We start from the raw sequence: 16,890 nt of genomic DNA, 5'->3' as shown, positions 1-16,890 counted from the left end.
CGTAACCCCATGTCTCTGTGAAAACCCATAAGTCCAGTAACCTGTAACTCAATAATCAGAGGTTTGAAAATGTATGGATTTTTCTAATTTGTCAATAACTAAGCTTCTACTATACAGCTACACATTTAGCAACTTCCAATATCATTTTATTTTTTAAAAACTGTATTTGCTTCACGTGCAAAACTAACAAAATGGAATTACGAGGTTTTAGTGCCTGCCACTGATGTAACAATTCCTTGCTCGAAAAACATGACGAGGTTGAGAATACAGTATATTAGTTGGGTGTCCGTTAAAGAAGGTCCAAGTTTCACTGGTATTATACTTTAATTGTCCGCCACCGTTTGAGTGGTCAGCATGGCTGGCTGCTGTGTGTGTGTGTGTGTGTGTGTGTGTGTGTGTGTGTGTGTGTGTGTGTGTCTCTTCGTCATAATTCTAACATCATCGACTCGCAAGTCGCTGAAGTGGGATTCAATAAAAAAGACTTGCGCCAAGTGCCCGAACTACTTGCCGGCACGGTAGCTCAGCGTGTTCGGTCGAAGAGCTGGTTGGCCTTTGCAATAAAAAAACTGAGTGAAAGGATCAACAAAGAACTTGAAGGGATGTCATGTGACGTCCGCGACCAAACACAACGGTCAACAACGAACAAAATGAAAAAAAGCGTGTTCGGTCAGAGGACTGCTCGCCCTATGTAAAAAAAACTGACCAAAGGAATCAACGATCAACTTGAACGGGTGCCTTGTGACGTCCGCCTAGACCAAACGCAACGAACAATACCGAACAAAATGAAGAGGAAAAAAAAACTCCCGGAACGGGGTCTCCCGGCCAATAAAGCCATCTCACGTGTTATTTCATTTTACTGACATGCGATCGTAGCCGCGTTACACAGCTAGTTAAATTATAATAAACGGAACGCACGTTGAACGGAAACTACGGATTCACTCGTAGCAAACCACACTGAGTGTGTGGCGCTGGAAGAGGAGGAAAAACGAAGCAGTATTCGCGCATGCGTTTACCGAAAACTGCCCGAGTTACTTTTTGAATGTGACCTTGAACCAGTACTCTGCCATGGTTTACAGTTGATACTGTTAAAATTTATAACTGGGACATTATTTCATGGACACCCTTGTATCATTGCAGGTTGCAGTATTTCTAGTAGAATCGCGAGGTGAGCTGGCGAAGCATCGCGTCCGCGAATGTCTCCGTTTGTCACGGAGCGCGTCAGTGGGGCAGCGGGGGCCCGCCTGTTGCGTCAGAGCCAGTGTTTACGACTCGCACTGCGCTCCGCTGCGTTAATTGACTCCGGCCGGTGCTGGACGGTGTACGGCACCGCGCGGCCCAGGAAGTGCCGGGCACCACACACTGCCGAGCACGTTCTCACTCCATTTGACCGGTCTCCAAATCCGGTTTTGCGCAAACAGATTTCTCAAGCTCCTGTCGCAAATATCGACACTGAAATACGAGTTTCGTTTCGGTTTTTAGCCTACACACACGGTATTGTCATGTAAACACCGCATTTCAGTCGTATTGGGTTATGTTGCTTTCGTCTACATCTACATGTACACTCGGCTAGAGAGCATAGACGTAGAGAGAAGGCATTGGTGAAATTCGCACCAGACTGGTTGGCTGATAAGCTCCGCCGCCATTTTTTTCGTCACACGTCTCAATCGATTCGTAAGTTCTCAGTATTTTCCGGAACTGAAGTATTGTTTTGAAGACTTTCGGAAAATTGTTTCAATCTATGGCACACCATTAATAAAATATTCTCGCGTTTCAATCCGCCCATGAGCTTTCGGCAGAGATCTCTACCAGTGTCAGGTGGTTGACTCATCTGAATGCTGCTTCCTTGCTTATACAGCCGCAGTGACGTCACTGGTGCCCAGTCCTGCCTCCTTCAACTCCCCAATCATAGATCCCAGGCCTTACTCAGGTGCAATCCACCATCTTTATTGAGGGTGTTGTCCGCTGTTTTGATCTGTATTGCCTCATTTACTACGCTATACCAGAAGCCGTGGGTCCGTTTATTAATAGTAGTATCGTCGAATGCAGTTCGGTGTCCGTTTTCCTGTGCATGCTCCGCTCCAGGTGATTTTTCTGGATAGCGTGGGCGGAAACACCTTTTATGTTCTTTGCGGTGCTGTTCAATAGTGCGGACAGTCTGTGACCTTTCCTTCCCCATCCTCCCCTAATCCGAGCTTGTGTTCCATTCCTAATGACCTCGTTGTCGATGGGACGTTAACACCAATCTCCTCCTTCTCGTCTTCTACATAATGTGTAAATTCCTACTACAACCACCATTATATTGTTAAAGGCTGTTGTACACTATCAGTAGCTAGCTGCAAAATATTCCCTGGACATCTTTACACATTCGGGAGCATTATAGTGACTCTCAGGTTTCCACACCAGATCGCTTTCCACTTATTCTCATAACGTGCGTGATTTGGGTGGGTGCAATAAAAGGTGTGGACAAACTGTTTAGCTTGTAGTACGATCACCTAAAGAGACTGGCTACATTACATTTGTCCGTCCAGTTCTAGAATATTGCTGCGCGGTATGAGATCCTTACCAGATCAGACTGACTAAGGATGTCGAAAAGCAACTCGTTTCATTTTATCGCGAAAAAGAGTGAGTTTGTCACAAATATGATCCTTGAGTTGGGAAGGCGGTCATTAAAACAAAGGTGTTCCTCGTTGTGACGGAATCTTTTCACGATATTTTATTCACCAAATTATTCTGGTGATTCCCACATACACTGAGAGAAATGACCGTCATAAAATCAGAGCTCGCGCGGAAAGCTTTAGATGTTCATTTTTCTCACAGTGGAGGAATAGTCTGAAAGTTGTTCGATCAACACTCTGCCAAGCGCTTGAGTGTTAAATACATAGCAGTCACGTAAACGTACATACATTCGTACTGCAGTCTTGCGGAAGCTGAGCAAACTCGGTGGCCCGTTGGGTGTCTGTTCCTATTAGGAATTTGATTGCCCCCTTCTATAAAATCTTTGCAGTTTTCCCATGGAGTGACTATACACACTGCCGCCTGGCGCCATCGAGAGGAAAGCACAGTGCGCGGAGGTGGGGTGCGCGGAACAGGAACACGACCAAGGACAATGGCGCGGTTGACTGCTGGCCGCCCAAGCGGACGCTCGGGCACAACTCACTGAAGCGGTTTCTGTTGCGACATTTTTCAGAATTTCTGCTGTGTAATGCCAGAAAGTGGGGCGCAGTAGTCAACCTGCTATCTGTGGTAGGACAATAGATTAAGAGGCAGATAGGAAGACAAAACTTGCAGTTACTTGTCGAAAGTAGATTTTATTATAGAGAGATTATAATCGAGATATTTGCCTAAGATTTCTAGGGTATTCAGGTTTGGCAGTCCAAAGTTCCCTGGCGCAGTTTTGTGTTGTATGTGTTCGTTTGTCCTTACTATAAAGTATCTGGCAGATGGAGGTTCCTCGACGTAGTTTCTGCACAATTCAGTTGCAAATGAAAGTTTTTGCGTTAACACTTCATTTATTAGTGATTAAAGTTCGGTTAGGATTTACAATTTTATCAAAAATTCCGCAAGTTGTAAGTTATTGTTGCCCATGAAAACTCCTTTGTTACCGTTGTTCGTGACTACTCCCTGCCATGCCCTGTCATTGCGGAAAGACATCAAGTATATGAGAAATATTCGCTGGAACACGTATTGAACTGTTATCAGGGTGTAAATGCCAATAGACTTCAATAACAATAATACATCGTGTTAAAAACTAGACACTCCTTGTTGTTGTTACTGTTGTCGTTGTTGTGGTCTTCAGTCCTGAGACTGGTTTGATGCAGCTCTCCATGCTACTCTATCCTGTGCAAGCTTCTTAATCTCCCAGTACCTGCTGCAGCCTACATCCTTCTGAATCTGCTTAGTGTATTCATCTCTTGGTCTGTCTCTACGATTTTTACCCTCCACGCTGCCCTCCAATACTAAATTGGTGATCCCTCGATGTCTCAGAACGTGTCCTATCAACCGATCCCTTCTTCTAGTCAAGTTGTGCCACAAACTCTCTTCTCCCCAATTCAATACCTCCTCATTAGTTATGTGATCTACCTATCTAATCTTCAGCATTCTTCTGTAGCACCACATTTCGAAAGCTTCTATTCTCTTCTTGTCCAAACTATTTATCGTCCATGTTTCACTTCCATACATGGCTACACTCCATACAAATACTTTCAGAAACAACTTCCTGACATTTAAATCTATACTCGATGTTAACAAATTTTTCTTATTCAGAAACGCTTTCCGTGCCATTGCCAGCCTACATTTTATATCCTCTCTACTTCGACCATCATCAGTTATTTTGCTCCCCAAATAGCAAAACTCCTTTACTACTTTAAGTGTCTCATTTCCTAATCTAATTACACTATTGCAATCGGTGGCTGAAAGCATGGGACTGGTAACACATTATCAACTTTGCAGTGAAATTAGTGGAAAACAACCGAAGCCTGGGTAATTAATGTTTATCTGCATAACATATGTACTCAGATATGGATCCGTACTCAGATATGGCTACGTATTTACATTTTTACATAAAAAAATTTCCGTGGTTTAACACCTGTGACAAAATTATCACGCTTACTATAGTCAATGGTCCTCGCTATCACTCAATGGGAAAAAAACCTGGAATCAAAGAACCTAGGGTTGCCAAAGAAGATAGCAGAGGTCCGCTGGCATTCAGAGCAACACACATTACAACAATGCAATATGCTTCATATTTCCTTCCGCGACTCCACAACTGTTTCCTAAGCAGATTCTCAGGGTGATTTGTAACAAAACGACAAAATCTACTTCTGCTAAACTCCCCCTAGCCTTGGGTCTTTCAGAATTCTTTGAAAGTTACCGGACATTCCCTGTAAATTCAATAAATCTCGATTTTACCTGACAACTCGCCAACCTTTCGAGAAGGTTTCGTTATGCCTTTACGACGAGAGTGAGGTCGAGAAGTGTTGTGCAAAGAATCGTAAACATTCGTTAATCTTATAGGGGATCCTTATCAATTTTTGAAGTAGCTCTTGAATAAACATGACATGTGGTTAAAGCAGCCACATACCACTAATTGTCTCGATTGTGCCACTCAACTAACTTCATACCTGTACATCGTCGACCTGTACCACGCACCTCTTGACAACAGCCCATGGCTCATTTCTACTTGTACAAGTTTCTTCACGAGAAACACAGCTTTCATTCGTTGCCATTAAAATGTGCAGAATCGTCCAGTTTCTTTTTTCTAACTAAACTTCGCTATTGGTACCACAGACGCCTTATCAAGATTATGATAACTGGTCCCACGCTTGAAATGTAGAAACATTATGTTTTCGAAAAGCAGACATGGAACAGGCTGACCAATTTTACGGTTCTCTTGTGCTGTATTCATATTGCAACGGATTTATCTAAAACAATAGCAGTTTTTTTTTAAATAAATGATCCGGAAATTAATTCTACCCGTACATAAAGAGTTGTGGAAGATATTAGGGTGAAATTTTATTACATAGAAGTAATTACAATGAAATAAAGGTGGCGACAAGTGAGTGTCCTGTACCCTATAGTAAAGTTTATTGTGAAGCTCTAACAAGAGAGAAGTATGCTTTATAGATCTCCTAATTACGTAAAATGAAACTAACGGGAGGTATAAAACCAACAAATGTGATCGTAAATGCTAAGTATTGTTATCCCTGAAGGTACAAGACACCACCCTCTTCAAATCTATGATATACGTAGTTTTGAAATTACCGTTGGATGAGATTGAGAAAGAACTTCAGGTAATCATGCAGATACGTAGTGCAAACGGATGCAGTAGTGGTAGTGACAGTGGCAAGATTTAGAAGAAAATCAAGCGCAGAAAGGTGGGAGCAGCTAGAAGAAAAGGGGAAAAAAAATCTTCGTAGCCGAACTCAAATTCTCCCCCACCACAGACAGACAAACAACCTATTAGTTCATTATCAGTTTGTAAAATGGTGGAATTGATGGATACTGGCTAGTAACAAGTGCATCAGAACCATTTTTCTCGAAATCTAAAATGTTTCGTCATTCACCGTGAAACTACGCGCCCCCCCCCCACACTCTCTCTCTCTCTCTCTCTCTCTCTCTCTCTCTCTCTCTCTCTCTAGCTCACATCTTTGGTACACTCTTGTCGAGAAATACGGAGTTCAACTAAATCCGTGGATTTGTTTCGAGAGCCGTAACTTTATAGTGTGACCGCGTACAACATTTCAATGCAGGATCTATTTTAGATTAGGAGGAAACCGAAAAGGTAATAAGTATGTTCATATCAGTAACGTATACAACTTGTAATGATAGCTCTCTCTCTCTCTCTCTCTCTCTCTCTCTCTCTCTCTCCCTCCCTTGCTTCCAAATGTGAAAAAATTTGTTAACTAGCATCTATTTTATAACACACAAAGCACCCAGCGAGTATTCGGAGAATCTGTAATGCGTTTCGAGGAACAGCAACAGCAATATCTTTGGCTTTGGTAAATCGGTTTAAAATCAAACAGGCGGATACTGAGCTAGAAGAAAGCACGTAAGAAGACAACCAGTATCTATAGTATTCTATACCCAAGTATCACTCTCCACTGCTTTCACAATAACGTGCGGGCCCGGGGATGCGTCACTCTGGCCTACGAAACATGTAGTTTTATGTCACCTAACACATAAATGAGTGCTTCAAATTAACAATAAAAGTTCTTTACTGATAAATCACTTCTGTAGCTGACTCACGAGAAAATGATTAGTAGTGGCGAACATTTATTTCTTTGCATCAGAGAATGACAACCATAGTGAAGACCACATCGATATATATCTCCAAATTATGTTGCAGAGTCATTGTGATCGTTGCAAAGCTGTTAGAGAACGGCGTGGAAAAGACCAGTTGGCCAGCTGCCAGCCATTCAGCACACGTACATACTGCTGACGTTTCAGTCTCTACAAATTTTAGAAATGAGGAAGTTCATCCTCTTCGGACATTTACGTCATTCACTCGTGCAGCATAAATTTCTATTCGGGGCTCAATCCCTCGTCAGTAACTACTATCATAGGTAATGGTTCTGTGAACTTCTTTCCGTGCCCAAATGAGTAGGGCTGGCTGTTGTAGAATCTTTGTTTCTGTTATTACTGCTATTATTATTATTATTTACTTTATCAGTGAAACCTTAACGAGATGGGAAGGATACAAGCGGGGGAGGGGGGACGACGTATTTGAAATTGTTGTTGTTAGATGTTCTTGTACATTTGCTGCTCTGCAGCTTGGAGAAATTGTAAATATATTATATTAATATCACATATTTGCGATTAGATGTTAGATTTCTGATTTGCCGTGTAACTATAAGAAATACAATGAAAATTGTAGTCTATATATCTATTTTTATATCGTATGTAAAAAGGGCAGAGACGGTAACTTCTCAGTATGTACTGACCTTTAGACTAAATTACCGGGAAAAGTGGATTAATTACGAAGACTATGAAAACTGATGGGAAAATTCGATTAAAATTTTACAATTGGAATTCTACGGACTTGAAGGCTTTAATTAAGATAAAAAACATACACGTTCTATGTATAGAGGCTATAACGTACCGAAATTAGTCTCGTACCAAAGTAACAGAAATTAAACTTTTTAACTGTTAACGAAGGAAATATAAAGCCAGGAAAGAAAAAAAGTAAGAAGGTAGTGTTGTAGAGAAGTTCAGAGTAAGCAGGTAGCGACGTGAAACCAAACTTTCTTGGATAATCAACAAATGACCATTGCTCACCTGGCACGCTTTGTTGGTAATACTTGTGATGTGGTTTGTCTTTGTTATGGTTTGTGTATCCACCATTGAGATGGAGCGTTTGCTCTACGTTGAAAATTTTGATAAGTCTCGCCAAGCATTTTAGATGAAGACTTTTGCACTGGGGCCGGATTTCTAGAACTTGGACTGCGTACTCGATTTGGTGACCATAGTGCGTGCCGGGGAATGCTGCTGATAGTGTTGGATGCCCCCTCCCTCCCCGCCTCACCCGTCACCACCACCAAACCGCCTTTTCACAGTTTTATCTCGGCCCGTGTTATACAACCGATAACCGACGCTCTGCGACAGGTGCGTCCCCACGTTTAAGTGGCGCCCTCCGCTTCTCTACACCATTCTCAGCGATAGCGCAGAAGACGTGAAAACCTTCTAAAAGGTTCTTGACTACTGCATCCTGTCGCTGTTACGGAGAATTCCATGGTCTCCTTCATTGCGCGTTCGTCTACCATTTGTCATCCTTACTGTGGTAGATTTCTGTTGTCCTGAAATTTTTAACCCCAGTTTGCGCTGTTAACCTTCAACCGCGAAAATTTCGTTGTTCTGCACACCGGTAACGCTGCATATCCCCCCCAACCCCCTCCCCCTTTGATGATTTAGCCAACTTGCTATTCACTTCATTTTACCCTCTACAATGCACATCAGAAACCTATAATAGGAGTTCGACGTGATCATTGTTATGCTCTAAAGATCAATTATGTAAATCTAATGAACTGATAAACTACAGGAGCTGTTAATTTTAGGGAGTGTCATATTAAAGTTGATAGAGAAGTTTCAGTCTTAGTTTACTACAATTCAGCAATGATATACCAAGCACTTTTATTGCTCATGGGGTCAGATACAACAAAATATTTTTGAGCACCCTAGTTAATGTACATGTCTTTATGTTGGTTTGTAGTTAATCACTGTCATTTGTATTGTTCGAAATACAAGGTGTCAGCAAAGTTCAGTGAACAGTCCTAGAAAATAAAGGGAAACGAGTTACAAACAAAATACCTATACTGGTCTTCAAAGTAATCATCGACAGGTACTATATTCTTCTGACATCAGTTTTAAAGGTGGCAGAATGAGATTTTCATTCTGAAGCAAAGTGTGTGCTGATATGAAACTTCCTGGCAGATTAAAACTGTGTGCCGGACCGAGACTCGAACTCGGGACCTTTGCCTTTCATGGGCAAGTGCTCTACCAACTGAGCTACCCAAGCACGACTCGTGCCCCGTCCTCACAGCTGTACTTCTGCCAGTACCTCGTCTCCTACCTTCCAAACTTTACAGAAGCTTTCTTCTCACGAGAGCTTCTGTAAGGTTTGGAAGGTAGGAGACGAGGTACTGGCAGAAGTACGGCTGTGAGGCATCCAATGTGTCCAGATATTTTGTCAACCCTGTGCTGCACCTCATGTGTGTTGCTAAGGCATAAAGTGGCAGCTGTACAGCCAGTTCCCAATTCTGCTTTCAGCCTAGAGATATGCAAACTACCATAGTCTGCCACTCACCTTAGAGTAAGCGCAAACTATTTGCATGATGCACATTGGAAAACACAGTAATATTGTGATTGCCAGAGGATTCCAACATCACTAAAGGTGTTGCAGCTTATTCCACTGGTGCTCCAATATTGGCACGGCATTGAAGCCTTTCAACAGTGGTCAGTGTAACTTCTAGCTTGGGTCTGCACACAACAGGCACAGTCCCTATGTATTTCTTGATGTTGAAAATACTTTATGATCATGAATAAATTTGCTGACCACTCAGAAACTAATTGAGAAAGAGGAAACAACTCTACAAATTTAACTTGCACTACACAGACGGTGGAAAGATACACAAATTGTTAAAATAAAATAATAACACTACTAAACACAGATAAGTAAACAGATGCTGTTTGCGTCTACTCAGAAGCATGTAAGCGTACCACTAAACTATGTATAGTCTGTGCACAAACTATGTTCTTCTTCTTCTGCTGCTGCTGCTGCACTTTGCTCTGCTCTCTGTCTGAAAATCTACTGCTACTCCAATTTGGTTAATCGACTTATTAGTAATTCATATTCTCTTCTGCTTTAACTTTAATTTTCTGTTGTTATGTGCCAGATATTCCGCAACAGCATTCTCAATCACGGACTTATAGTGTAATCATTCCGACAGAAATGTGATACGACTTCACTTTGTGCAGTACAGATACTAAGATTCATATGTACCAAAGCCTCTCTCGTAGCATTAAATGTATATCATTTTTCTGCTCTGAGTTTGTTTAAGCTCATCATTAAGACAAACCGAAATGCAGCACTTTGCTATTCTAGAATTCTGATTAATGCTAATATTCTATCCCAATTAGGTTTTCTCTATTTTATTTCACTCACATTTTCATTATGATTTCAAAAATGATGAGTGTTAATATAAACTATATTCATTTCATGATTGCTTACTCAAGCATAAGAGCTACAAACTATAGCCATATTGCATGCACATACATATTGCAAATGACACGTATAGGTTCCTCTAGAATGTGCAGGGGGAAAGAATGATAGGGATTCATTTTCTCAGTTAAGTAACTAAAACTGATGGATGTTTCGCACCTGTGTTAGATCCTTAGTGTGTAAGAGTGCAAAATAAGTTAACTATCTTTTATTTGCTTTGTTGTGAACAGTCACTCAGTGTTATATATCATCTATCTAATTGCAGGTGCACAAGGAAATGTTGCCAATGGACCCCAGAGTTCTGGTAGCAAGATGAGAGAACAACAGCTGAACGGTGAAAGGGGACCAGAGCCTGTTCTCACCAATGGGCATGCTGAAGATGAGGAGCCTGAAAAATCTAAGGACAAACAGTCAGTGACCAAAAATGGGTTGCTGTCAGAGGAGCAACAAAAAGAGAAATTATCCAATGGACATCCATCAATTGATGAGACTATTAGTGGTAGGGTGTCAGAGACACACAGTGAAGAGAAAGACAAAGAGAAACTGAAAAATAATGATGAACAGGTGACCAAAGAGAAGGTGAAGGCTAACTGTGAAGAGAAGGAAAAGGATGATGTAGATAAATTCAGGCAGAAAGTAAGAGACAATGACGACGATAAAGATAATGAGAAGATGGAAAAAGATGAAGCTGCTAGAGAGAGAGAAAAAGATAAGAATAAAGATGAGGAACAAAGCAAAGAGAAATCAAAACCCAAGGACAAGGATAAAAGCAAAGAGAAAACAGTAACTGATAAGGAGAAGGAAAAAGAGCGAGATGACGAAAAGAAAGAAAAGGATGATGAAGAGAAGGAAAAGGATGATGATAACGAAAAGGACAAGGATAAAGACAAAGATGATCCAGAAGTTGTCTTTATACAGGTGAGTGGTTATTCAGGATATTCATAGTTCATTTGTTGTTGATTATGACAGTACTGTGACAAGAGGGGACTATTTATATCTGTAAATAAAATTCATAAAATTGTACGGCAGTGATAAATTGTTAATGTTACAGGATATGGGGTTCACAGTTAAGATTGCAAGTCCAGGCTCAGAGCCATTTGATATTCAGGTATCAAGTATGGAACTGGTTCAAGAGATTCACCAGCTACTCATGGACCGTGAGGATACATGCCACCGTACCTGCTTTTCCTTGCAACTGGATGGTAATGCACTGGACAATTTTGCTGAGCTGAAGAATGTTGAGGGTCTCAAAGAAGGGTCTGTTATTAGGGTGAGCATTTCATATTTTACATGTTCTTATTTCTTTATCAGTGGTCACTAGAATTATTTCATTGCATGACATTACTAAAATTTTATCTATGTAACTTTCCTTAATAGAACCAACTTTTGTCTTTTTTGTGTGATGTTGATCCTAAATAACCTTCTGTTCTTTGCAAATCACTCCACATGGTTCTGGTTGTTATTCTGTTGCTATACCAATGCAACACTGTTCAGTCTCTCTCCCTCCACCCTATACAGGGGCACCAACTTTAGCACACCAGTTTTGTATCCAAGTTTATAAAACTTTGAGATTGTACCAAACGAGACAGATTTTGCAACATCAAGCAGTAATATGTTGTACTGTGCTGAACTACTCATTTATGGCAGTACTGTAATCTGTTGATAGTGCTTTTCCATAAAAATACATTGCAGTCAAGTGTATTTTGTGATCATTACGAGATAGAGAATGACATAAAGTGGAGCAAATTAAATATCTTCTTTGACCTAATGCACAAAGTGAGTAAAAATTGTAAACATGAATTCCAGAGATTGTTCCTGGCAGCAAATATGGTAAAGGAGGCTGTGTCCACTTTTCTCCAGATGTAGACCATGTCTCTACAGGAGTGCATATATTAAATGTTATTTCCTGCCAACTGGCATTATTACAACAAGAGTCTGAAGTGATCTCTACATGAAGCAGTGCAGTTAATGCAGTGCCACACCCCATAGTGGATTGACTCATTTATTTTTGATGTTCTTGTCTGTCTTAAATGAAAATGTTGAAAACCTGAACATATTGTTGAAGTATCAGTGGTATTAACTTAATTGCAGCCCCCCTCCTATGACTAATCTTTGATCAAAGAACTCTAATTTATATAAACATCTAAATATGGTTATAAAAGTTTTATGATTTAACTGGTTATGCCCATGTAACATTATTTAAAAAAGTCCAAATGACTTCCTGACATTTTCATTTGTGACTGTCATTTTCATCTCACATTCTTCCTGAAATACATTCATGTTCAGAAAAAAAAACGGAACACCTTGAACAACTAGATAGGTCGTTCATAAATAAGGAGGATATACATATGTACATTAGTACGTGCGGCACCACCAACTGGTAAAATGTGCCTGTGGCTCTCGTTGTCAGTATAATCTGAAGGTAATGCATCAGAGTGACTTGAGCAGACCTGCAGGAGGCCTTGCAGATATATTCGCGAACTGTACCGGTGGGAAATTGTTGCTAGTGTGGGATGAAGTGTTTTGTACTACAAGTGTGTACAGAATTCTTCACAGAAGGTCATAGAACATCACGAGATGGGTCAGGTCACACAACCCAGACCATCCCCCCTCCCCAGAAGCTCAACACCTCATAACACCTCATAACACGTCGTAAGAGTACACTATCAGGGGTGAAAGTCCGTCACCATTTATTATATTTATTACGGCATGGGTTCTGTAGAATGAGGTGGCCCATTGGTTAGCACACTGGACTCTCATTCGGGAGGATGATGCTTCTAACATGTGTCCAGCCATCCTGGTTTAGGTTTTCCTAAATTGTTTAAAGTAATTGCCTGAATGGTTCCTGTGAAAGGGCATGGCTGACTTCCTTCCCCATCCTTCTGTAATCTGATGGAACCAATAACCTTGTTGTTTGGTCCCCTCCCCCAAATCAACCAACCGTGTGCTATGTATGCATCATCCACTTCCCCACCTACTTCTGATGAGTGTGCTGAAATATGCTAGATGGCAATGGTGTGTGGAACGATGATACTGGGGATAGGAATGGCATCAGATAGTGTTTTCAGATGAATACAGGTTCTTTTTGTTTGAAAATGATGGCCACATTTTGGTTAGTCTCGGACAGGAGGAGTGGCATCACAGTGACTGCATTCACACAAAACATACAGCACCAGCTCAAGGCCTTATGTTGTGGGACGCTATTGGATACAACCATAAATCACAGGTGGTGCATGTCCAGGGCACTGTGACCAGTTTGACCTATGTGAATGACGCCCTGCAACCTGTAGCATACCCTTTCTGCACAACGCCCCAGATGCCATTTTTCAGCAAGACAGTGCACGACCACATGCTTCTGCATGAACGTGTGCCTTCTTGGTGTCACAAGATGTTGGCCCTTTGCCCTGGCCTGCCAGATCACCAGACTAGTTGCCAATCGAAAATATGTGGAGTATTGAAATGATGGGTGCAGGGCTGTGAGACAATGCCAACCATCAAAAGCGAACTTTGGAAACAGATGAATAAAGCGTGATGGCCACACCACAGGACACCGTTAGTGCCATATGAGTTGATGCCTTTATGCATGGAACAAGTTATCAGGGACTATGGTGGATCCTGTGCCTACTAGGCAACAGAACACATGCTGAACTGAGGTGACTGAAATGCTAATCATTTGTGCACAACATACTAATGTACATGTCCTGTGAATATTAACATTCTCTCTAGTCGTTAAAGGTGTTCTGTTTTTTCTGACCATGAATGTACACAGCAGAGCATTATTTTCTGAACTTGACTTATATCTGTTCCAAAGCTAGTCCAACACAAACTAGTACTATTGAGAGAATAAGAGTATAGGTATGTTCAATGGAAAATATACATTTACAGATAGTGTAATATGACCTTAATGTTCCTTCTATTGTTAAGAGTGACCTCCTGGATTATATTTGCATTGTATACGATCACCTTTGATTGATATTTTAATTCTGCAGTGCACCAATATGCTTGCTGAGTGTAAGGACATAGAACCATATGTGCCCAGTACAGCTGCTCAAGCAGTAATATTAAATAATAAAAACTGATATATTTCTAAAATAGCACTTCACCTGTGTAACAGATTCTGCTATCCTTCCTACAGGTTGTTGAAGAACCATATACTATGAGGGAAGCAAGGATACATGTAAGACATGTTAGGGATCTACTAAAATCCCTAGATCCTGCAGATGCTTATAATGGTGTTGATTGCAGTTCTCTCTCATTCCTCAATGTTGTAACACAGGGTGATATATTGGGTAAGTAAAGCTGATATGTGTGCTAAAAACTACTAGTAAGCAGTAGAAAATCTGACACAGTAATGTCCTTAATTATGGGAAACAAAATGTTAAAACTGCTAAGTCTACATAGCGAGAACCAACTTGTTTTGCCACCTTATTTATTATGAAAACTACAATAAACCACCAGCAGTAACACACTCTTCAAAGCAATCAAGACAATAAGGACTCCTTCTGCGGATCAAGCAAATGACTACTAATTCCTACAATTAGAGTGCCGTTCGACTCTGTACCCGTACAACTGTTCCACGTCGAAGATGACTGAGCTGGTAGAAGGATATTTCCAGGACTATTTGCACACACGTGATTGCCAGGAAATAGTTCATTGATCATCTCACCCCCTTCCTCTGCTGATGGTTGATGCCCTCTGATGGACATTGGCAGCATCTACATGTTCGTCGTCAACTGTGGTACTTGCTTGTAAACACTATTGTGTCGGCCAAACTTCGCAGCGGAGTTGGAAACCTGCATTGCTGCTCTGTCTGCAGTGTTGCTGTTGCAATAGGTCTGCTTGTGTCTGTATGTGTGGATGGATATGTGCGTGTGTGCGAGTGTATACCTGTCCTTTTTTTCCCCCTAAGGTAAGTCTTTCCGCTCCCGGGATTGGAATGACTCCTTACCCTCTCCCTTAAAACCCACTTCCTTTCGTCTTCCCCTCTCCTTCCCTCTTTCCTGATGAGGCAACAGTTTGTTGCGAAAGCTTGAATTTTGTGTGTGTGTTTGTGTTTGTTTGTGTGTCTATCGACCTGCCAGCGCTTTTGTTCGGTAAGTCACCTCATCTTTGTTTTTATATATAAAAATATAATTTCTGTTATTCACATCTGAAACAAAAATGGGGAAAGAGATTGAAACATAACTGATGTGAAAGTATAGGGATAATATGACTAAATCTACCTCCTTTAGAGAAATGTTCATACACATATGCCAGAAAGAATTGAGAATGGGGAATATCCACAGGAGACTTCTAACAATGATGTTTAGCCTGCAAAGATAAATTTTTGAGTAATTATTTGAGACTGTGATAGTGTGTAGGTGTTGGCGATGGTGGTGAAGGTGATGACCACCACTTCTTCTTCTTCTTCTTCTTCCAACGAAAAGTTCACACTCTCAGATTTCAGTGAATAAAATGGAATAAGTGAAAAGTTACTGTTCGACACTTTCTGGAGCTGTGGACTTTTTTCCTTCTCTGACTATCTTAGTTACATTTCTTTCAATTATCTTAGATCATAACAAAGTACGCAACAAGACAATTTTTTTAGGGCTATGGCCATTACCTTGGAACTTCGTCAGATCTGAGTGAAACTCTCTAACTTGATAAAAGCAATGTCCTCAGTAACATATTAGTGACAGTAAAACATTATGTATGTAAAGCACTATAATCATTTCTGTAACATTTTTTTTAGCACCAGTTTGTATGAAAGGCAAATATACTTCTCAACCAGCAGCACCTTTTTCTTTGTCAGAAAAGAAGAAGATGAGACCAGAGAGTGTAGACTGTACTCCACCAGACTACATAATGCCAGGAAGTCGTGAACGTCCGTTGCTTCCATTACAACCTCAAGCAAAGGAACAAAAAGGTCCCCAATGTGTAAAGGTGCTCACAACATCTGGCTGGAACCCTCCACCAGGCTACCGGAAGATGCATGGTGATCTTTTGTACCTTCATGTGGTCACCCTTGAAGAGAAACATTATCACATTACAGCATGCTCACGTGGCTTCTTTGTGAACCAGTAAGTGACTTAAGAACAGTTTCTACTATTTTGACATTTTGATTCAATGTTTTGTTTGTTACACTTTGTAACTGACTGTTGAAACAGGTAATTCCGTCATACAATATTACCTCCTTTTTTTTTCCTAATAACTGACAGTTGTTGATAGTGTAAAAAAAAATTATTTAAAGTCATCAAAATTTCATAAAATATTTTCTCTTTATTTTTTACTAACTTATTGTCCAGTGCTTCATTCAAGTAGATTATCTGGCTTGATTGCTTGCGCCCCCCCCCCCCCCCCCCCCCCCCTTTTTTTTTTTTTAAATTGAATTAAGCTTTTCACACTAATTAAGGCCATATAAGCTTGGTATTTTCCAAATGTACTTCTGACCAAAAAGTGATTCTGGTAGCTGGAGTCCAAAGTTTTTCTTTATCAAGGCTTCTGTACTCTTGTGGAGACATTTCCATAGCAACTTTCATCCACTAACAAATATTTCTTTATATGTAACAGAGAAGCAAAATACCAATTTTTCATGAATTTAGCTTTAAATTTTTTTAATGTAACGAAATATTTTTTAAAAAATTTTCATTCCCTATTGCACTTCCTGAGATGTTGAATTTCCGGAAACAATGAAACAC

At 40.6% G+C, this 16,890-nt stretch overlaps 1 protein-coding gene across 1 annotated transcript in view; it reads left to right on the top strand.

The window, feature by feature from the left end:
- LOC124613967 (clustered mitochondria protein homolog) overlaps window positions 1–16,890 on the top strand; it is a 362,940-nt gene that overhangs the window by 241,797 nt on the left and 104,253 nt on the right. Inside the window, exons 2-5 of the mRNA XM_047142757.1 lie at window positions 10,479–11,131; window positions 11,265–11,483; window positions 14,349–14,502; window positions 16,005–16,272. Coding sequence (XP_046998713.1) covers window positions 10,479–11,131; window positions 11,265–11,483; window positions 14,349–14,502; window positions 16,005–16,272 — 1,294 coding nt within the window. The remainder of the gene's footprint in view (window positions 1–10,478; window positions 11,132–11,264; window positions 11,484–14,348; window positions 14,503–16,004; window positions 16,273–16,890) is intronic.

This window comes from Schistocerca americana, chromosome 1 (assembly GCF_021461395.2).
Source record: "Schistocerca americana isolate TAMUIC-IGC-003095 chromosome 1, iqSchAmer2.1, whole genome shotgun sequence".
Lineage (NCBI taxonomy): Eukaryota > Metazoa > Arthropoda > Insecta > Orthoptera > Acrididae > Schistocerca > Schistocerca americana.
Note: the sequence above shows the minus strand (reverse complement) of the source record. Positions and strands in the feature narration are given on the sequence as shown.